The sequence below is a fragment of the Protomyctophum bolini genome (genome assembly GCF_963924005.1).
Source record: "Protomyctophum bolini genome assembly, chromosome: 21".
NCBI lineage: Eukaryota > Metazoa > Chordata > Actinopteri > Myctophiformes > Myctophidae > Protomyctophum > Protomyctophum bolini.
In genome coordinates this window covers 26811796-26835139 of record NC_137882.1, presented here as the reverse complement: position 1 = coordinate 26835139, position 23344 = coordinate 26811796, and the positions used below count along the sequence as shown (strand labels likewise).

The window sequence follows — 23344 nt, the reverse complement described above, 5'->3', positions numbered from 1 at the left end:
GGTGAAACGAAAGTAAACAGATAAAAGTTTGGTGGCAGCGACACACTCTCTAGTCTCTAGTCTCTAGTACTCTCTACAAAACCTTTCTACAAGACGTTATACACAAAGTCTCTACAGAACCTTTCTTCAAGACATTTTACACAAATACTGACAAAAGCATTGGTGAGTAGTCTACTGCATTTAGTTAATGATTTATCCTACACAAGGATGAAGGAAACCTGCCTCTCAGTCAGTCTGTCTATTAAACTCTAATCCTGATTTTTTTTCCCCCTCACGTATGACTATCATAGCGTAATTCACTTTCACAAAATGTGTGTGTGTGTGTGTGTGTGTGTGTGTGTGTGTGTGTGTGTGCGTGCGTGCGTGCGTGCGTGTGTGTGTCTGACTGTGTGTGTTTTGTAGGCCGCATCCAGCTATCTAAATAGGTGACAGGTAGTCTGTGTGGTTAAATATCAAAGTGAATGAACAGGTGTGAGATCTGTGAGAGTCTGTAATCCTTCTAAAAGTCAGGTAGTGATTCTTCTTTTGCTATTTTCTTGTAGTGTCTTAATGTTGATCTTGCCTCCTTTTTAATTTGTTCTTAATCATGTTTTTTAATCTTGTGTTTAATCTGGTTTAATATTATGAATGTTATTTTTATTTTGTTCTCTATTTTATGTAAAGCGCTTTGGGCTGCATTTGATAAAAGTGCATATACAAAAAAAGATAATCTTCTTTGGCCTATTGATAATCTCCTATCAGGAGAAGTGATAATTTCCTCTCCCTGTGGCCTGCTGAAAGGTGGATTTTTAGGCCCGTTTTAAAACACTGTGATCTGCATTGTTGAGGGAAGGGGTCAGGACATTCCACACTTGGGTGGCAGTGCTGTAGAAGGAGAATTTACCCATGTTTGTTTTTATAAGATCTTCGTTCTAGGGCACGGTAGTAGTGTGGATGTGGGTGTTTTTAGGTAATTAGTCAGATACTCGGATATCTGTGAGAAGTAGCATCCAAAAATAAAATATGTTTCACTTTTTTTTTCAGTGTGTAGAAATGGCGTGTGCCAGCAGTCTCCTGTCTGAAGAGCAGTTCCTGTGTTCTATCTGTCTGGATGTGTTCACTGATCCAATCACCACTCCATGTGGACACAACTACTGCAACACCTGCATCACACATTACTGGGACACTAGTGATGTGTGTCAGTGTCCTCTGTGTAACAAATCCTTCTGTAATAGACCAGAATTCTCTGTTAATAAAGTCCTCTCTGAGATGGCCGATCAGTTCAGGAAGTCAAAGCAGCAGAGACAAACTTCCAGCACAAACCCAGAACCTGCTGAACCAGAAGAAGTCTCCTGTGACGTCTGTACTGAGACCAAACCAAAAGCCCTAAAGTCCTGCCTGGTGTGTCTGACCTCCTACTGTGACACTCACCTGGAGCCTCACCTGAGACTTGCAGGGTTAAAACGACACAAGCTAATCGAACCTGTGAAGAACCTGGAAGACATTCTGTGCAAGAAACATGACAGACCTCTGGAGCTGTTCTGTAAGACTGACCTCATGTGCATCTGTCAGTTCTGCACTGAGTCAGAACACAAGTTACATAGAACTGTATCTCTGAAAGAGGCATATGAAGGAAAGAAGGCTGAGCTGGGAAAGACAGAGGCTGAAGTTCAGCAGATGATCCAGGAGAGACAAGTGAAGATTCAGGAAGTCAGACACTCAGTGGAGCTCAGTAAGAAAGATGCAGATACAGTCATAGCTGTCAGTGTGCCGCTCTTCACTGCTCTGATCAGCTGCATTGAGAGAAGCCAGGCTGAGCTCATTGATGTGATTGAAGAAAAGCAGAAAACAACAGAGAAACAGGCTGAAGACTTCATCAAAGAGCTGCAACAAGAAATCACAGAGTTAGAGAAGAGAAGCTCTGAGCTGAAGCAGCTCTTACACACTGAAGACCACCTCCACCTCCTCCAGAACTTCACATCCAACACTCCTCCACCTACCAAGGACTGGACAAAGGTCAATGTTCATCAGTCTTCACATGTGGGGACACTGAGGACAGCTGTGGCTCATCTGGAGAAGACACTCAGTCAAGAGATAGAGAAGAACCTGAATGATGCTGAGCTGAGGAGGATCCAGCAATATGAGATGGATCTAACTCTGGATGCTGATACAGCAAACCCTTATCTTATTCTGTCTGAGGATGGAAAACAAGTGAGTCTTGGAAATGTAAGGAATAATCTCCCTGACAACCCAGAGAGATTCAATTCCAATGTCGGTGTCTTAGGTAAACAAAGCAACTCCTCAGGAAGGTTTTACTATGAGGTTCAGGTTGGAGGGAAGACTGACTGGGCAGTAGGAGTGGCCAGAGAGTCCATCAACAGGAAGGGAATGGTCACACGGAGTCCCACCAATGGTTACTGGACTATAAGGTTGAGGAATGGAAATGAGTACTCTGCTTCTGCTGACCGTCTTGTCCTCCTCCCTGTAAGAGAGGAGCTCCAGAAAGTAGGAGTGTTTGTGGATTATGAGGAGGGTCTGGTCTCCTTTTATGATGTGGAGACCAGAGTTCATCTTTACTCTTTCACTGGCTGCACCTTCACGGAGAGACTCTATCCATACTTCAGTCCATATCTTAATGAGAACGGTAAAAACTCTGCTCCTCTGATCATATCTCCTGTCAATCACACAGATTAGACTAATCCGCACCAAAAGGTTTTTTTTGTTTCAATTTCAATTTGTATTCCTGTTTTCCTTCTATGCTTCGTAATCACAAATTGCACAGGGCAGATATGACGAATAACATAAATATACAAAGCAATCACTAACATGTCACAACGTGTTGTAAGCTTGTAGATCTGTATATTTTTGTAAAATGTTTGGACATTTTTCAACATGGAAACGATTGAAGATTATGCAAAAAATAATTGCCATTACCGGTATCTCAAATAATTGTGATTAGTCGATCATGTAATAATTGTGATAGGCCTAGCAATGCCACGCGTTGTGAGCTTGTAGATCTGCATTTTTTGGTAAAGAGATTGTTTTGTATGGTGGGGGGGGGGCGCACCAAGTACAGTGCCAACTCAGGTCTGTTTTACGTATAGTGGGTATAAATTGTGATTTGGGGGTTCCAGGTTACAATATGTCACATTGATGACCTGGGATTTGCTGGTTAGTAAGATTTTGATGTTTAGAACTAGTAACAATGAAAAATACTATATTGTTATTGGATGGATTTACAATAAATGTTCATGGGGAAATTATCCAGTGTGACGGTTTTTCTGTCCAACACATGGTATTTTACTGTTTGTATGTACAGTACGTTTAATGTATTATTTATTATATATTAACTGTCGTGCAGAGACATGGTGTCCCAGACAGTGTATTCCTAGAACTTGAAATGTCCTTTATTGTAACACTTGGGTCATTTAAACATCTGCCTCACACTGTGACAGACAATAGCCTACATGCCTCCACTTTTTGGACCTAAATATGGAATAGCGGGGCTGGCGTTACATAAGACAAATGCCCTTGGAATAATATTTGTTTTGCATTTAATTTGTAATGCTACCGACGTTTGAGCACAGCAACATTCTTGAAAACAAAATATTGCATTGTGGGTTTGAGCTGACGGGCCCTTTTTGATGTCAATCAAAAAAGTCACCGAAATTCAAGTGCTAGATGCCAAAAATAGTTTTTTTATTCTATCAGGGAATGATCACAGGTGATCTACCTGCACAGGCTTTGTGATCTACTGGTAGATCCCAATATACCTTTTGGGCACCCCTGAAGTAGGGTGTCAAGAGGGTTTCTGCCCAACAGCCTATAGCTGTCAGTCAGTCACTATAGCAGCTATAGGGAGAAAAAGAGTAGCCTATAGTTGTGGGACCAAGTGGTATAATATGATGTATATTATTTATTTATTTTTTCAGCAATGATACTGTTTGGTGGGAAGGAAGGGCCTTCGTCTCATCAGAGCAACCAAATATAGCTAAACAGCAACTGACTGAATATCCTTTCCCAGTTGTCTGGAGAACCAATTGAATATATTTACCCAGAGATTGATTATTTCACTGCCAGCAATGATGTGACAGAGAACCCTCTGTAATACACATAGGGGAGACTGTTGTGTCAATTTGACCTAAGTTTAGATTTAGTCAGTAATGCAATCTATGCAATACTTTAAATTGAATTGAATCAATCCGTATCGAATTTATAGAGCAGCTCTGGATAGGCTATACCGTTAACCTGAACGGGAACCCATGTTGGTGTTTTAACAAAGCATGTTATACTTTAGCTATTGAAAAATAGCAGATCTACAAGCTCATAGGGCGCCACCGAGTGGCGCGCTACGAGCTTGTAGTTCTGCTATTTTTTTTTAATCGTGAAAATGCGGCACAAATATTTGAATATATATTCTTTCAGAAGACCTCTTTTTTATTTCGACGTCAGGCCTAAAATGGGTTAAGACTAAGAGTAAGACCCATTTAAACATGACGTCTACAAAATGTCTTCTAAATCCAGTTAAGACCGTTTTCCTGAAAAACCTATGTTTCTATGTCAGCGGTTCTCAAACTTGTTTTCTCACGTCAACGTCCACCCCGGAATGATTACAGGACACAAACGGATCACTCACCTCTTTTCCGAACTTGGAGTACAGCGCGAAGCTGGCGCTCTTTACCGAGTCAACGTTCTGGGCTGTGGAGCTTTTTGGGCCGACTCCCTGTTGAAGAAAAACAGGATTACATAGGGACGTTCATAGTCGACCAACCTTTCATCGATTTAACCCATTTAGGCCTGACGTCGAAAAAAAAAAATGATAACGTAATGTTTAAAACACCAGAGTGTAGAGTAGGAGAGTAGCGACACACTTGCCTCCATGGGCTATAGTTCCAAACATTGCTCCTATGGCTGGAACTATATCCCATTGAGATAGAATGTGCACTTCCGCATTCCATTGTTACAACGGGACTCAACGCTATAGTGTCGCCACTCTCTTACTATATTACTCTGGTAATGGGGCTGAGGCATGGATCCTCAAAGCACGCCAGGAAAGAGCCCTGGATGGAGTCTACGCAAGAATTAGAGGTGCTCCGATCGATCAGCCCATATTCACTAAAAAATGACTCGATCGGTAATTTACCCATGATCTGGAGAAACCGATCGTTTACACCATTCATTAAGTGGTATTAAGTGGTATGAACGTCAATCAGATATAGTATAGCATCTTTGTGACAGGCCAAAATAACCCCCCCCCCCACACACACACACACACACACACACACACACACACAAAGGAACAGTTTGAAAGAAATTGCAGATTGAGGCTTTAACCTTTGCTATCATGGAATATCCAAGATCAATGAAGGGTTTTTCTGGAAGATGAATCGTGTATTCCATGACTAGTTTGACCACTTATATGACTATTTAATAGTAAAATAATTAATAACCAAAATAGGCTTATCTACAAGCTTGCAACGCGTCGCAAGCTTGTAAATAAGTACTTCTGACTTGTGCGGAATACTAATGAGTGAAATCAGTCACAGCGACTTAAGAACTTTAATGGGTGATGCTATACCTGGTAGTACTTGATCCTCTTGGCCACGCTCATGGAGACGGAGAGGAGTTTGTAGAAGCCGCTGACCAGAGGGTTCCTGATGGAGAGGAGAACCAGCTCGTGGCTCAGCGGATACACCCAGGGCTCAAAGTACTCCACGTGTTTGGTCAGCAGCAGCTCACTGCAAAAGAAAGACACGCACGCACGCCGTCACACACGCACGCACGTCGTCACACACACACACACACACACACATGTCAGACATCTCTAGGGCAGAGAGAGGGCATGAGAAATGTGAAAAGGGAGCCGAGATTCTAGATTCATGTCATCATGGGCAATAATACCTCCCAACAAGCAAGTATACTCATACTTCGTGAGGTCAAATAATGATGCGAAACATGTCAACGTTCCTGCAGAAATAGCAGTTAAACAAGCTCACAACGTGACGCGTGTGTCACGTTATATGAACCTCAATTCCACTACTGGTCTGGTGTATACCTGCAGAAGTCCACCAGGTTGATGAAAGCGGTGAAGTCCTTGACCTTGTTGGGCAGGAGATGAGCTGTGGGGTCGGAGGAGGGCAGCACTACGCTGGTCATTTCATCTGGACCCTGAGAGAGAGAGACAGACAGACAGACAGACAGACAGACAGACAGACAGACAGACAGACAGACAGACAGACAGACAGACAGACAGACAGACAGACCACCAAATTAATACGTACCAGCCTAGGCCACGGAAGGCGTAGCCCCCCCTCCATACATCTGAACTCACAGCTGGGAACTGTTCTCCCGGCCACTTTGTCATATAAACTCCAGAGTTAAGCTACTTACCAAACTTAAATTTGGTTTTGGTATGTATGGATCTTCCACACGCTACAGAGTTTAGCATAACATTTATAAAGTGTAAAAATGGCCAATATGTGTTGTTTTTTCCTTATTACTGTGGGAGAGTGCATTCGTCCAATCCGCTAAGCAACTCAAAACAAGGGTGAATACCAGCCATTTGCCATTTTGGAGGCACTACCCATGCTGTGGTGCTCATTTCCAGCAATGCCCGATCCTTACAAGCTATGCCTCGTTGTAAAGGTGACTAATTAACAATAGAAATGTGGTATTATTAAAGGGGAGAAATAACGGACCAAAGTTAAATTTCCGAGCCATTTTTTTTAGGAGTTTACATGACAAGGCCAAGAGAATGCAGGTAACCGGCGTCACGGAGAAGTATATGAAGGAGAAACTCACATCATCGGCTGAGGCCACTTTCTGCACAGAAAGGTCCAACTTCTCCACGATCCTCAGAATGGACTTCACCACTTCATCATAAAGCAGGCGACTCAGTGACGGCAGGGCCGCGTTCTGGCTTTCAAAGGCCGCGTCCAAGAATCCGGAATCCTGCAGGAAAAAAAAAGGATGACTAAAACTAAGACTAAATATACCGACAATTCCGTCAACAAATAAAAACTAGACTAAAATGTTAGGAAGGGACTAGTGGACAAGAGATTCAGTATAAGTCATTTTACAATTATAGTTGCATGCTGAAAATAGACGATCTACAAGCTCACAACGTTGTGGGTTTGTAGATTTAGCAAGTGGAAAAAAAGGCATCAACGCATCAAGGCCCGCCAAAATACATTTTAGTCGACTAAATCAACCGTACTAGACTTAGTCGACTAAAATCTCATGACATTTAGTCGACTAAAACTAGACAAACACTAAAACATCCCGGTTGACTAAAATGTGACTACAACCCAAATGAAAACCAAAACTAAAGACTATGACTAAAACTAAAATAAAATGTTGCTGCCAAAAACAACACTGTTGCCATGGGAGAAATGATGCCTCAGGCCCCGCGCACGGCCTGCAAGTGCGGTGGTGACCCTGAGCAGACCGGGCCGAACATATACCAGTGGTGTAAAGGAACTAAGCTTGGAGCTTGTAGATCTGCTAGTTTTCAATAGCTAAAGTACAACATAATGCTTAAAACACCAAAAGGGGTTCAGGATTTAGAAGGCGTTTTTGTTTTAGAATGGGCCTCAGTCCTAAGGATTGAGTATTGAGCAAGATGTTAACATTAATTTCCTGATAGTCATAGAAGAACAATTCATTAGGAGCGCTAGCCCCTCCTATATTCAGCTATAGTGTAGATTTCTGTCCTAAATGCCATTGACAATGAATGGAGAATTATTGTCATATATCGGCTATTTTTGTCCTACACAATCCTACACATTCATTGTCACAAAAATGACAATAAATGGATGATGTATGATAAGAGTGCCGCTCACTTCACATGGGTGTGATTTTTTTTTAAACAGGTCCAACACTCCCATCTCAAAATCCCTTACTGTTACACTCTTCCCATCATGTAAAATAGAAAATATATGTCTGACCCTGTTGACTTTACAGTCAACAGGGTCAGTTTACTTCATTATTTTATGTGGAGTAACATCCTCTCCTTATCCAACAGTTGAGCTGCATGTTTTCTTTTTTAATATCTATCTATTTAGTATATGTAAGCCCTAGGGGGGGGATGTAGGACTACAAGTTGTATGTATCAAGCGTTTTATTATTTACTCACACACGCGCGCGCGTGCTTTATTTATTTACATACAGCGAGATAAACTGACACCGGTGTGTCCACACCACAGACAGTATAACGCAAGGTGCTAACGTTGCTAATGCTAACTAGTAGTACTTGCAGCTAAACTATGGGATTGACTGGCGAGTCACAGTGTGTCGAAATTGGACCGTCTGTCTCAACTCCCGCCAAGTCCTGCGTCCACACAAACAGGTTTTTTTTCCCCGCGGATCATGATGCCGCCCAGATGCAGCAGAATATCGTTCAGAATCATTACAGTTCTTGTCTCGTGAGTCCGTTAGAGAATGCGCCGGGCAGCAGGGTCGGGCTCCAACCCCACCCACAGACCCCCTCACCACAATTGTAAGATAACATATCAACTCACGTCCACAACTAGTATTATTTTGTCATAGTTTTACCATCATCACAGTATGACTAAGGAATGTGTCACCATCCTTACACACAATTGTTAGAACATGAAGTATTTCTTATTATACGCTAGATCTAACTGTATTTACAGTACAAGAAAAATGGACAGTATGCACCCTGTAACATTAAGACTTACTCCTGTCATGTTCAATGTAGAAAGTTCAAGTGAAATATGTGTAGACTGTTTAATTTAATTAATACTCCTATCATGCTCTAGTAAGTTTGGCATGAAGTATGTAAAATGAAGCAGCTTTTGTCACTGTATTGTTCACAGTACAAGATGTCAATATTTAAAGGAGGTGAAGCACATGTAATGAACACACAAAGGATGTGTAGCTGTCAACCCTTTATTTGAAAAAGAAGAAATTACGGACAGTGTTTTTTACAGAGTAAATATTTTCTCTTACAATTTTATGAAGACAACATAATGCAGAGAATATAAACATATAATCAAACTAAGTCATTGAAATACACTATGATGATATGTTAGTCCAAACAACACACGTCAACACAGACAAGTGCACCACTAGTCCGTGAATATCAATGAATGTGACATTTTAATTGCTGAAGAATGTGGGCAAACACTGCTTCTCATATTGTATTGTCATTATGCAAGTTGAAAATTGATTAAAATAGTGTATGTATAGTCCATCATGTTTAATGTAGCTGGACTAAACTGAATAATTGACATTACATGTCAACATAATGCCTTATTTGAAGAAGAAGAAAAAACAATCATCATTTAACAGCTTTTTCCTCTTTATGACACCTCTTTATGTGTGTTTTTAGATTGCTATTCTGGCTGAAGTTTTTTTCACAAACTGTACACGTAAATGGTTTTTCCCCTGTATGAGCCCTCATGTGTATTTTTAGACACGTATTATGACTAAAGCCCATGCCACAAAGTGTACACGTAATGGGCTTTTCCCCTGTATGAGTCATCATGTGTCTTTTTAGATCATTCTTTAAACTAAAACCCTTGCCACAAACTGTGCAAGCAAATGGCCTTTCCCCTGTATGATGTGTCATGTGTCTTTTTAGATGTTCCGGGCGATTAAACATTTTACCACAATCTGCACAGTTAAAACATTTCTTACCTAGGTGACTCGTGGAGTGACTTTGTTTTGATGATTTGAGGTCATGGAGCAGGTTGTTGCTCAAAGACAAATTATTGTCACTAGTTGGTTGTGATTTAACATCTTTTTCCTCTTTATTACACGTCTTCATGTGTGTTTTTAGATTACTATGGCTGAAGTTTTTTTCACAAACTGTACACGTAAATGGTTTTTCCCCTGTATGAGACCTCACGTGTATTTTTAAATCCCGGGTATTAATATAGCCCCTGCTACAAACTGTACACATAAAGGGGTAAAGCCCTGTATGAGTCATCATGTGTTTTTTTAGATCAGTCTTTAAACTAAAACCCTTGTCACAAACTGTGCAAGCAAATGGCCTTTCCCCTGTATGATGTGTCATGTGTCTTTTTAGATGTTCCTTGCGATTAAACATTTTACCACAATCTGCACAGTTAAAACATTTCTTACCTATGTGACTCGTGGAGTGACTTTGTTTTGATGATTCGAGGTCATGGAGCAGCTTGTTGCTCAAAGACAAATTATTGTCACTAGTTGGTTGTGATGTTCCACTGTCCTCTACATCAGGTTGTGTTTCCATGTGTTGAGATGAGGAGCTGGCTACAGGTTCTCTTTGTATGTTTTCATCATCATCTTTCACTGATAGCAATGTCTCCGTTGATCCACCATCCTCCTCTGATCTTTGAAGTAGCTCATCATGTTCCTCTTTAATCTGTGGAAACTCTGGTTCATCTTTGATCAGACTGGAGGTTATCTCCTCCTGTTCCTCTTTAATCTGTGGAAACTCTGGTTCATCTTTGATCAGACTGGAGGTTATCTCCTCCTGTTCCTCTTTAATCTGTGGAAACTCTGGTTCATCTTTGATCAGACTGGAGGTTCTCTCCTCCTGTTCCTCTTTAATCTGTGGAAACTCTGGTTCATCTTTGATCAGACTGGAGGTTATCTCCTCCTGTTCCTCTTTAATCTGTGGAAACTCTGGTTCATCTTTGATCAGACTGGAGGTTATCTCCTCCTGTTCCTCTTTAATCTGTGGAAACTCTGGTTCATCTTTGATCAGACTGGAGGTTCTCTCCTCCTGTTCCTCATTAATCTGTGGAAACTCTGGTTCATCTTTGATCAGACTGGAGGTTATCTCCTCCTGTTCCTCTTTAATCTGTAGAGACTCTGGTTCATCTTTGATCAGACTGGAGGTTATCTCCTCCTGTTCCTCTTTAATCTGTGGAGACTCTGGTTCCTCTTTGACCAGACTGGATGTTCTCTCCTGCTGCTCAGTAAATACCTCTTCTTTACACACAAGGAGGTGTATGGAGTCTAGACAGAAGATACAGTAGAGAAACACATTATTACATGTTTGAACATGAAACTTCTGCTGTTAGTTCCATAGCGGTCCTAATGTTTTGATTTCAATGTGAAGTGTCACAAAATGATTGTTTCTTACCTCAATAACGCGTAATTTCTAAAACGAGTGCCTTGTTCCTCAAATATAATGTATCATTAGCTACAACCTATTGCTATCATGTATATCCACAGAGAATGTTGAATGCAAGTTTAACCCCAACATGAATGGATCGAATCAAACATAGTAAAGGTTTACCAACCAGCTCTGTGTAGTTTGACGATTGGTTGTAAAACAATATCCAGTAGTCTGTGTAGGCGGTCAGTTTCTTGCTTGATGTGGAAAGCTTCATCCTCGTACTCTGTTAGAATTCTTCCAACGACCCCAAATATCTCTTCAGCAGCAGCAGATAGTCTCTGGTTGACCAAGGACTTCAATGTTTGTAGTAAAGCCATAACTCAAAACTTGCAGAAATAGATTTTTAAATTGAGCGAAAATATTATAAAAGTATGTAGTAAAGTAGAACCAAAACAAAAACTAAATGCTTCAGCTAGTGCAGAGAGGAGAAGTTCAGCTCTTAACAACTAGCAGAGATTAAAGTGACACAAAGCAGACCAAGCTCTTGTTAAATACTAACAGTGGGCCAATCAGAGTGAGTGGGGCGGGACACACCAAAAACAAAACTGGCCAATCACTGCTCACAACAACAATGCAATGTGTTTTCACTTTTATAATGTTTCATTTTCTTAATGAAATGTGTTTTATATCAATCAGATACAGTAAAATAACTTTCCTATTCGACCCTGGATTTGAACGGAAATTAATTAAATAATTTAAATACATTAAATACATTGTCAGTGTAGAATAATAATTCTCAATGAAAACATGATGATGTTCCACCTGTCATCAAAATAGGAAGAATGTAGCTGTAGTAGTTTTGACTTGTTCTGCACACTTGTAACTTTACTAACAAGACTAACTGGATAAACATGGAGAGAAAACCGTGCCTGCCTTGCGTTTAAAGGGCCATTTCACCCCTTTTGCATCCATATCTTATTCTAATGAGGTTTGGGAAACAATAAACGTTGTGTGTAATACATACATGTTTTTAGATATTTTAGTTTTGCAAAGTGCCAATGATGTCATGGAAATCATTGAAAGAGAGTCCTCTCCCTCTCCACAAGTGCAGCAAAGCATTATGGTAATTGTAGTAATCCAGCAGTGGGACCAGTGTCCATGACATCACAGACACTTTGAAATACTAAAATATCTAAAAACACAAATGTCCCACATAAACTACTAAAAATAAGGGCTGAAGTGTGACATTTTTACCATGAGAGAATGACATCATACAATGACTATTGCTGTGTGCAGTGGGTGTGGTGAATTTAGGATTAGGAATGCTTAACCTTCAGCTTGTAAAGTCCAAATGTATAGGGGTGACAAATAGCTCAAGTTGCTTTTTTCACCTTTCAGATGTTGTCACAGGGATGCTAAGAATTTTCCAGTCTAAATCATTTAAATGCAAATAATGTATGCACTCTACTTATCACACTAAAAGGATCACATGCAAATTGTTTGGTCGATCCATTCAGCAATAGGGTGGCACACCCTAATCCATTTACACCTGTCCATTAACAATGGGACAGACAATCAGACATGCTCCTAAACAAACATTCCACATAAGCCTCGGGCTCTGTGATTTTCTTATTTTCTTTTTTCAAAAATGTTATTATAATAAAAATAGCAATTCTGTTATTTGTGTAATGTGTAGGCTATATAGCCTACAAGTATGTATTTATTATGAAGAGGGCTGCGCTATGGCGATTCACTTGTGACAGGAGGAAGACGGAGGAGTGGAGGTGGGGGGCTTGGAATGGATTACTGACTGCGCAGGCAGAGAGAAGTGAACGGTGGGGTGGTTGTTTAATGTTTATACCGCTGGCTGGCCTCTGGTTTGCGGCGCACCAAATGAGCTTCAGTTCATAATGCTAAATGTTTTATAAATCAATCGGATTATCACACGATAGACTGCAACATAACAAAAACAGTTGCGCTGAGCCATCTCGTTAAACCCAGCTGGCTGCGATGAATAACCTAATCATTAGGCCTAATCAACGTCATATAGTCACCAACGATCCATATTCTGTAGTGTATGATCTGACCACGCAATGTTACAGTCCACTGCAGGCTACAGGCTAATGGCTATTTGATTTACAAAATGATTAGTATTATAACCGCCGTCCCTCAGCGCTCCTCGTTATATGTGCCCAATTTAAAATAACAGATCTCTAAGCTGTCGAGACACGCCATGAGCGGGTGCATGTATGGTTTGTAAACTTTGTAGGCTATGTTTGTTCTTTTGGACACCGAACGGGAACGATACTTGGGGTCTTGGACATAGCTTCACTTCAGAGGAAACGGGGAGCTACAGTACTCACCACCACTGGAAATGGAATCCATTAGAATGATATAGAAATGGTACATAAATGAGCTACATAAATCCTTTATTTCGGCGATAAGTCCATTGAACTCCGTTCTCACTCTCACACAGACACACACTGAAAGAAAAAAAAGAACACCACTTTATTGCATGGCCAGCGCAGCAGCATGCGCCGTCAGTGGTTCACTGACGGCGCATGCTGCTGCGCTGGCCATGCAATAAAAGTGGCGTACTTTTTTTTCTTTGTCAGGCTTTATAGGGCTTCGGGCCTAACATTATGGTATTTTTTAGGGCCGGGCTTCAGGCTGACCCAGTTAGGGCCGGGCCGTGCCAGGCTTCAAATTTCGGGCCCGATGAGAACTCTACACACAACTGACTCAATTGTCCACCAATGGTCACGTTTCATTCATACCAATTGTCAGATAACATATCAACTCACGTCGACAACTACTATTATTTGGTCATAGTTTTAACCATCATCACAGTATGACTAAGGGAAGTGTCACCATCCGTACACATAATTGTTAGAACATGAAGCATTTCTTATTATACGATAGATCTAGACTACATGTAGTCACAGGTCAAGTACAATGGACAGTATGCACTGTAACATTAAGACGTACTCCTGCCATGTTCAACGTAGAAAGTTCAAGTAAAATATGTGTTTAATTTAATTGATACTCTTATCATGATCTACAAGCTCAGTGCCGCGCTACGAGCTTGTAGGTCTGCTATTTTTTTTTTAAATCGTGAAAATGTAGTCCAAAATCTAAAGCAAAGCTCCCTGGAACAACATAATTAGAATCGTCCTCAGGCCTAAAGTGGTTAAGTGGTTAAGTACCTTCAGCTGGTCACAGTCCAGAAGACCTTTGAACAGGGCCAGGTAGTCCAGGCTAGACGGGACCTTCCTGTTCCCGGGGCCGCCGCGGTGCTGGCCGTCGCCGTCACCGTCCTTGTCCTGAGGAGGACGGGTTCATTCATTGGTCATTATATTTCCATATGAACCGACAGTACATGCAGTAAGAGTAAAGAATCCTAAATCTACTTTGTTTTGTGATTACACTCAGTGGGTGGCAAGTGGCAAAGTTGAAATCAGAAAGATAAAGATTATCAATCTCATTATCAATAAAGATATATGACTACGTCTATGTATTTGATGTATTACCCGCTAAATTACTTTCTGATTAATTGAAAATGGAGGAACCCTCATGTAAACAAGTCTTGGTGCTTTTTCTGGTTTTATCCTCTTAGCAGATTTTGTATTGGCCTGTACTTTCCTTGAACTGTAACCCGTTCTGCGAACTAAGTCTCTCTGGAATAAATGCTAAATGCCTGAATTGTAAGACGGTTAACGTTGTGAACTCTATCTAAAAGGGAAAAGGGTCTGACCTCTGGAAGGATGAGTGGTTTGGAACAGACACGGATCAAGCCCTGGTGCACTGAAAAGGAAAGACAAAAACACAGCTTTACTTTCCTAGGACTGTCCTAGAATTATTGAGTTCAGTAAATATGCAGGTAATCGACGTAGGACTGACCCTAGAATGATTGAGTTCAGTAATTATGCAGGAATGGACGTAGGACTGTCCTAGAATTATCATTATTATTAAATATATATATATATATATCCCACGATTTTGCAACCCATTTTTCACCCAGTGTAAATTATCTAATGTAATCCTGGGCGCTACACTTCCTCTGCCAACTTGGGGGGGAGGGGGGGGCAGCGGACTGACCTCATGCTTCCTTCTATGCATGAGGAGTCCAAGCTGCTTTTTTCCACCTGACAGGGGAGAATTCATAGAACATGAACTTGTAGGTCTGCTATTTTTTGAAAATCGTGAAAATGTGGCGCAAATCATTGAATATAGTCTTTCAGAGCGAACATTTTTAACTCAAATCTTTGCTTCTGGAAGGTCCCTGGAACAACATATTTTCAGATAGGGGGTCGGCAGCCAATTACATATGATATCGGGGGTCTTTGAACGTAAATACGACTGACATAGAAACATAGGTTTTTTGAGAAAAAACTGTCATGTTTTAGAAGACATTTGTAGAATCAAACTTATAGGCCCATTTTGGGCGGGAACCCCTTTTGGGGTTTTAAGCATTATGTTATACTTTAGCTATTGAAAAATAGCAGATCGACTCTTTTCTTTTTGTCCTCCTGAAATGTACGATTCGAAGTGATATTGCCCTGTTTGTCCATGTTTAAGTGTGGACTTGATGTCATCTTCTAAAAGAAAAAGGACTATACAGAGACATTGGAGTTGGAGCCACATGGAGGGGGGATGAGGGAGGGAAGAGGGGTGGGGAAAAAAGGGAAATCTTGGGAATTGCTCGTGTGTCATGTGAAAATGTAATGTACTGCTCTTTCCAAATAAAACAAATATTATTAAAACAAAATTGAAAAAACGAAGAGCGACTGACATAGAAGACATTTTTTAGAATCTGATCTCAGGTCAGAAGGAAACGGCACTGACCCACGCTGCTGATGAAGCTCCAGAGCACGGGGCCCTTGGAGGCCATGGCCACCAGGACCTTGATGATGGCGCGGACGCACGTGAACTGCATCTTCTCCACGCAGCGCGTGAAGCTGTCCATCTGCACCACTAGGAGGCGCTCCAGCAGCGGCGTGTAGACCTCGGGGATCTTTAGAATGAGCGATACAGAAAAGATGTTTTATTTATGTTTGGTAGACGTCGTCTAGGTGAATGAGGACACAGCGGAACAAAGCGAAAATAAAATCTCAAGGCTGAAAATGCAATGATGTTTCTTTTTTTTTCCTATCCCACGATTTTGTAACCCATTTTTCACCCCTGTGTCAATTATCTAATGTGATCCTGGGCTCTACACACCCTCCGCCAACCTGGGGAGAGCAACGGACTTGAACACATGCTTCCTTCATGCCTGAGTGTCCAAGTTGCTCCTTTACAGCTGACAGGGGGGGAGTTTCCAATGATGTTTCTAAACTAGTGATGGGAGATTAATCGGCAAACACATCAGTATCGGCCTCGAAAGGATATATCGGTAATTGGTGAAATAATATATTTTGGTTTTAGCAGATATTTTATTTTTATTATGTTGGAAAAAAAAGAATAAAAAAGCCCGAAAAAGCCTTTTGTTATGATGAAGGCTGCAAATTATATCAATGTTTTCTGGGGAAGTTTATAAGCCTTTTTCAGAATGGCAAAAATGACTACTGTATATTTTCTTAATACAGAATAAGATCATATCGACATCGGTTATATCGGTTATCGGCCATACCAGCAGTGTTATATTGGATATCGATATCGGCCAAAATGTCTCATCGTTACATATTCTAAACCTATTGTTGCTGCTGTTCTACATACCAGCCGACCAGCTGGGGGGGGGGGGAAAGAGACCAGTCCTGTTCCGGGAAGATGCTTCAAAACTTGTATTCTATTACTAGTTCAATCACTTCAAATACCCGTTCATCTTAAATTAACGTATCACCGAAAATAGCCGATCTACAAGCTCACATCACATCGCAGCGCAACATGCTGTGTGAGCTTGTAGATCTGCTAATTCCGGTGCGCAGCATGCGCATTTCACACGCCGGCTTCCATGGAATCCAAGTGACTGAAATCGGTCGTGTCGACTTGAGAACTTGAATCCATGCAGTGTTGTTTTCGTCAACTAAAACTAAGACGAAAAATGTTCGTCGACTACCACTGACTAAAACGCACTAAAAACGCACTGACTAAAACGCACTGACTAAAACTAAATAAAAACGAATCTATGATGACTAAAACTAAGACTAAATATACTGATAATTTCGTCAACAAATAAAAACTAGACTAAAATGTTAGGAAGGGACTAGTGGACAAGAGATCCAATTTTATCCTGGGTTGCATGCTGAAAATAGCAGATATACAATCTCACAACGCGTCGTGCTGCGACGCGTTGCGAGATTGTATATCTGCTATTTTCAGCATGCAACCAAAGTGTAAAATATGTCATTACAACGACATTAAGGCCTGTCAAAACACATTTTAGTCGACTAAATCAACTGTAGATTTAGTCGACTAAAATAAAATGAAAACATTTCAAGAGACTACGACTAAAATTAAAATAGAAATCTGCTGCCAAAAACAACACTGAATCCATGAGAGTGGGTTCGTTCGTACCTTGTCGAGGTGAATGAGGACGCTGGCTATGGAGTCCAGGAAGCTGGGCAGCTGGTAGAAGTTCTCCTCGTCCGTGTCGGACTCGGTCAGGTACATCTGCTTGCAGCGCTGGATCAGCTCTGTGTACATCAGGTCCACGTCGTCAGGGGACACCTTCTTGCAGGACTAAGAAAAAAAAACACAAAAACCAGAAATTACTCATCTTTCATGATGACGACAGGCCCGGAAAATAATTTCCCATGCATTTTTCCCATAGACGTGCCGTTGCGGGCCATTGACATTGTCTCTTTTATTTTGCAGAGGTTTGCGTGATCTGCGCATTTCACAATGTAGATTATTATGTCCACTAGGGGGAGTAGAGAGCTATATAAAAATCTGCGACCAGTCAAAGCATCAACAGAGAGAGAGACTAAAAATGACTTGTGGGTGGGGTTTTTATTAATTTGTGGTATAAATCAAACATTATACATAACGCACGTGATTTTCTGTATCACCTCATTTCTCTTTTTAAAGTTGTTAACAGTGATATATAAACATGAACAATAATGGAGATATATGTTACGTTTGTAGTAGTGATGCACCGAATATTCGGCCGCAGAAAATATTCGGCAGAAAATGGCTAAAAAGCATTTTCGGCATATTCGGTTTCGGCCTGAATAGGCAGAAAATATATCACCGAATAGTGTATGCAATTAATGCATTCAAATGAGCTGAATAAATGTTTTATGGACCCATAACAGTGATTATTATTGAAGTTAAGTTTTGCCATAACCATAAATCAGGTAGCTTTAAGGTACGGCAATGACAGCAATGGTAGGCAAAAATATATATAATATTAAATATATTCGGATATTCGGTATTCGGTTTTCGGCCAACTGTTTCTTATATTCGGTTTCGGCCAAGAATTTCCCTTTCGGTGCATCCCTAGTTTGTAGTGTCTGTGCCTGAGGAATGTCGTTTTTCACGTTCTTGTGGGCAGGGGTGACCATCTCATCTCTCTCTCTTTAGGAAAATCATGATTTTGATGGGCCAATCAAGTCTGTATAGAATGCTAATTTGAAACACTCTCAAAACACAATGAATCAGCACCACGCCCAGGCTGGACAAATGGACTCCATTGTAACATGCTAATGTTATGCTCACTGCCAGACTATGCTGCTGATAGACCACTCAAGACCAATTGATAAGTTCAGGTTCATTGTCATTCACCCTATCCAGCTGGATGACAGGGAGTGTGGCCAACACAGAAAATACTGTAGAATAAGGTTAAATTCTTAACTGTTTGGAGGATGTATTTTTAATAAAATAATAATTTTTTAATTATTGTTATTTTTACTTTGCCACTTACACGTGACAAAAATAAGATTTTTTTCTCAAAGTGACTACAACAAAATGCTTAAATCAGATTGTATCAGTTGTATTTTTTGGCACATTTGACACGAAGTCTACTGTATATAATGTTGTATTTTATATTTCAGTTTGTTTTCTAATTTTACACAGAAATAAATGCAAATTCATTTAAATGAATGCTTGTCTTTTTTATTACATAACATTGTAGAATAGGCTTAAGAAACAAAACAACATCAATGATCTATTTCATTTAAAAGTATTTTCTAAATATAATGACGCTGACTCTTTTTTTCTCAAAGTGACAGCCCTAGGGAAGATATTTGGGCTCAGTGTCGGAGCCTAGGAAGGGCCTGCCAAAATATGTTTTTGGCGACAAAAAAGTGGATTTAGTAGAGTAAAATCTTATGCAGTCGACTAAAACTACCTGGCTGACTAAAACCTCAAATTCAGATGCTTAAAATATGACTTGGTCAGGGCACCTGGGCCGAGCCAAGCATTTACTTGGCGACGGGCCGGACTCTGCTAGACGGTGGATGTCAGCGAGACCATTCTGAATGAATAAATATATAAAAACATGTCAAAAGACAATCTTGGCGGCGAGCGTCAATGGAAAAAAAAAGACGTAAAAAGAGTGTTAAAAAGGACAACACCAGTGTTTTTGAATGATTAGCCCACAAGTCCCACCTCTATGTCCCACCCCACAAGTCAGTCACATCCACAAGTTGCGTACACTTTTTCCAACTCATACCACAGTTTTCTATTTGTATCCTAACTCCTAAATCCTTTATTTGTTTGTTTGTTTGTTTTTTGCAATTGCATTTTTGTCGTATATGCAAATTGGGCTGAGCTTTAACCAGCGCTTTCTTAGCCTCGCGTAGCGATACTAACCCATTTTGGACTGAGGTCGATTTAAAAAGGGCTTCTATATCCTAACATTTTTCTGAAAAACCCATGTTTCTGTGTCAGTGGTGCTCAACCTTTTTCATGTCAAGGACCCCCAGAATTATCTCTATTGGGCCACAGACTCCCATCTCAAAATATGTAGTTCCAGGGACCTCCCAGAAGCAAATATTTTAGTTAAAAATGTTGAAATATATATACAAAGATTTGTGCCGCATTTTCACGATTTTTCAAAAAATAGCAGACCTACAAGCTCGTAGCGCGCCGCTCGTAGCGTGCCACTCGGTGGCGCGCTATGAGCTTGTAGATCTGCTATTTTTCAATAGCTAAATTATAACAATGTTTAAAACACCAAAAGGGGTTTCCGCCCCAAAATGGGCTAATATCACTACATGTATATCTGCCTGGGGCAAAATGACGGCTGGCTATGCAAGGCTATACGGCTTTCTATACTAGCATGACGTGCAAAATGAGGAACTTACCGCTGCAAAGAATCCATATCCCCGTATGGCGATGGACAGCTCCTTGTGTGAGGAGTCCATGGTCTTAATGATGCCACAGAACTTCTGCATGAAGAACTTCAACTTGCCCTTGTGCTCCTCGATGTTTTCGGCCACGAGAGCCGCAACCTGTAAAAGTTACAGTTAAGGGTAATGAGATACCGACAAGAGTTCCAGTGGTGGATACTGTAGTACATCTACTAAAGTACCGTTACTTAAGTAACATGTTGAGGCACCATGTATTTTCTTTACTGGAGTATTTCCAAATTCCAATACTTTTACTTCTACTCCACTCTTTGTAGATTTAGATTATTATGACAAAACATACATTAACCAATTAATGTCGGCCATTTGAAAATAGCGTCGGATCGCAATGCATTGTGAGCTTATAGATCTGCTATTTTGACCGGAGCCTTTTGTGGCGGTTCTGGACAACCGTGTATCCAACAGACTCACACACACACACACAGTGTAAGATAACATATCTACGACTACAAGCTCATAGCACGACACAAAGTGACGTGCTATGAGCTTGTACTTCTGGTAATAAGCTCATTGTACTTCAAGGGATAAAATAAGGATTAAAGTGGTTGACATCTGAAAATGACACCTTTTTCCGGTTTTAATTAACCCATTTTGGAGTCCAATAAAAAAAGGCTTCTAAATAAAAACATTTTTCTGAAAAACCTATGTTTCTATGTCAGTGGTGCTCAACCCTTTTCATTTCAAGGACCCCCACAGAATTATCTCTATTGGGCCACCGACCCCCCATCTCAAAATATGTAGTTCCAGGGACCTCCCAGAAGCAAATATTTTAGTTAAAAATGTTCACTCTGAAATATATATTCAATGTTTTGCACCACATTTTAACGACTTTTAAAAAAATAGCTAAATTATAACTAGGGCTGTCAAATGATTACATTTTAATCAGATTAATCACAGCTTAAAAAATAATTTAATCATGATTAATCACCATTCGAACTATGTCCAAAATATGCCATGTTTTCCTATTTATTGTTGTGGAAATGGAAATATAAATGACAGAAAGCGGATATACATTAGTTTTGGAATGCTTTTTGTTTTTTTAATTAACGCCGTTAACGCGTTATTTTTGACAGCCTTAATTATAACATAATGTTTAAAACACCAAAAGGGGTTCCCGCCCCAAAATGGGTTCATGATGAATTACAATAACGATCCTACCTGTTTGAGGAAGGCCTCCAGTGCATAGAAGCTGCTCTTCTTCATCTCGGCGTTGTTGTGTCCACACAGCTTGGACATGACCTCAAACAGGGACCTGTAGTGGTCCATGAGGCAGCCACCAAACTGAGCCGCATGCTTGGACAACAGCTTCAGCCCAGCTGGGAAAATGGAAAAGTGAATGAAAATCACACCCGTGTGAAGCTAGTGTTGTTTTTGGCAGCAAATGTTCATATAGTCTCTTGAATAGTTTTCATTTTGTTTTAGTCCCATTTTAGTCACCTAAACATTTTAGTCACCTGGAATGTTTTAGTGTTAGTCTAGTTTTAGTCGACTAAATATATAAAAATATATAAGATTTTGGTACTCTAAATCTACGGTTGATTTAGTCGACTGAAATGCATTTTGGCGGGCCTTGATAAAATGAATTATACTGGATCTCTTGTCCACTATAGTACCTTCCTAACATATTTTTTATTTGTTGACGAAATTGTAGATATATTTAGTCATAATTTTAGTCATCATAGCTTAGTTTTCATTTAGTTTACAATTTCGTCTTAGTATTAGTCGACGAAAGCAACACTATATCGTCGTACATCATCATGACGTATAATAGTCACTATGTCTATTTGCTCAGACACTATGGCGTAACATTTTCCTTTCATTGTCAATGGGAATTTAATGTTTGTGTAGGACAAAGTTTGTGAACATACACAGTCACTAAAAGCTGGATATAAGAGGGGCTAGCGGTCAGTGTGGCTGCCACAAATTTTGATTTTTTTTTCAGAACAAACGTTTTTAACTCAAATCTTTGCTTCTGGGGAGGTCCCTGAAACAACATATTTTCAGATGGGGGTCGGCAGCCAATTACAGATCATTTTTGGGATCCTTGACATGAAATATCGAGTGATATAGGCCTAGAAACATTATAACATAAGTATTTCAGAAAACTGTCAGGATTTAGAAGACTTTTTTCCCCAGGCCCAAATGGGTTAAACATTAAAAGTCCATAGACTTGGCTGCCACATGACGTCATGTCTGAAAGCCAGACGTTGGAGAGGCTAGCGCCCCTCAGAAAGATAAGAATGTGGATAGTTGATAACATGCCTATAATATCATACCATTTCTTTTGGGAATTCAGTGTTTAGGGACTTACCAAATGTGACAGCATAGCGACTCATTTCCACCTACAAGAAAGTTGCGAGAACAATCTGTTGAACCGTATTGCTTGCAAATAATTGGTTACATAAAGTGACATAAAAAAAGATCAGTGTGCACCAAATATGCCTCGACAGCATTAACATATTAGATGATCAGTACCATAACTGATAAGTAAAGAACAAAAAGTTAAATCAACTGTTCTACACTCGACTCTGCGGATTTCATCTACAAAGGATGTTCCAATGGAAATATCCTAATAAACACCGGGGTCATATTATAATCGGGGACTAGACTATTGTCAAGTTCTTTTTCCACAAATTAGTCTTGAAAAGTGGGTGTCGTCTTATAATCAGAGTCCTCTTATATTCTGGACAATACGGTATAATCCAGAAGAGGCACTCCACTGCAGAGAGATTTCTAAGCCCCAATTTATAGTACCGAAAACCGAGTACCGAAAAGCTTGTAGATCGGCTATTTTCGGCACGGGACACCCATTGCACGACAAGAGCACAAATTGAGCATTAGGCTTCATACACACATAAAGAACAACTGGTGTGTGCTCTGCCTGTGTTTCATGGCCGCCTCAATGCTTTTCCAATGGAAGTCGCGTGGTTTGATGCGTTTGATGTGGTGGAGGGGGGCAATCAAACACAAGTGTTTGGTCAAACCA

General features: G+C 40.3%; 2 protein-coding genes across 2 annotated transcripts in view; one reads left to right on the top strand and one right to left on the bottom strand.

Moving 5' to 3' along the window:
- Window positions 1-23344, bottom strand: part of prkdc (protein kinase, DNA-activated, catalytic subunit) — a 122139-nt gene that overhangs the window by 90112 nt on the left and 8683 nt on the right. Inside the window, exons 9-19 of the mRNA XM_080794236.1 lie at window positions 22670-22700; window positions 21517-21674; window positions 20296-20442; window positions 17564-17728; window positions 15896-16064; window positions 14805-14854; window positions 14257-14373; window positions 6781-6930; window positions 6035-6147; window positions 5558-5717; window positions 4616-4702 (exon numbers count right to left, since the gene is read on the bottom strand). Coding sequence (XP_080650362.1) covers window positions 4616-4702; window positions 5558-5717; window positions 6035-6147; window positions 6781-6930; window positions 14257-14373; window positions 14805-14854; window positions 15896-16064; window positions 17564-17728; window positions 20296-20442; window positions 21517-21674; window positions 22670-22700 — 1347 coding nt within the window. The remainder of the gene's footprint in view (window positions 1-4615; window positions 4703-5557; window positions 5718-6034; window positions 6148-6780; window positions 6931-14256; window positions 14374-14804; window positions 14855-15895; window positions 16065-17563; window positions 17729-20295; window positions 20443-21516; window positions 21675-22669; window positions 22701-23344) is intronic.
- LOC308336727 (E3 ubiquitin-protein ligase TRIM39-like) lies at window positions 21-2673 on the top strand (the record flags this gene model as incomplete). Its single annotated transcript, XM_080794240.1, has 2 exons — window positions 21-162; window positions 1024-2673. Exon 2 carries the CDS (start codon window positions 1033-1035, stop codon window positions 2671-2673), a length of 1641 nt encoding a protein of 546 aa, XP_080650366.1. The 5' UTR covers window positions 21-162; window positions 1024-1032.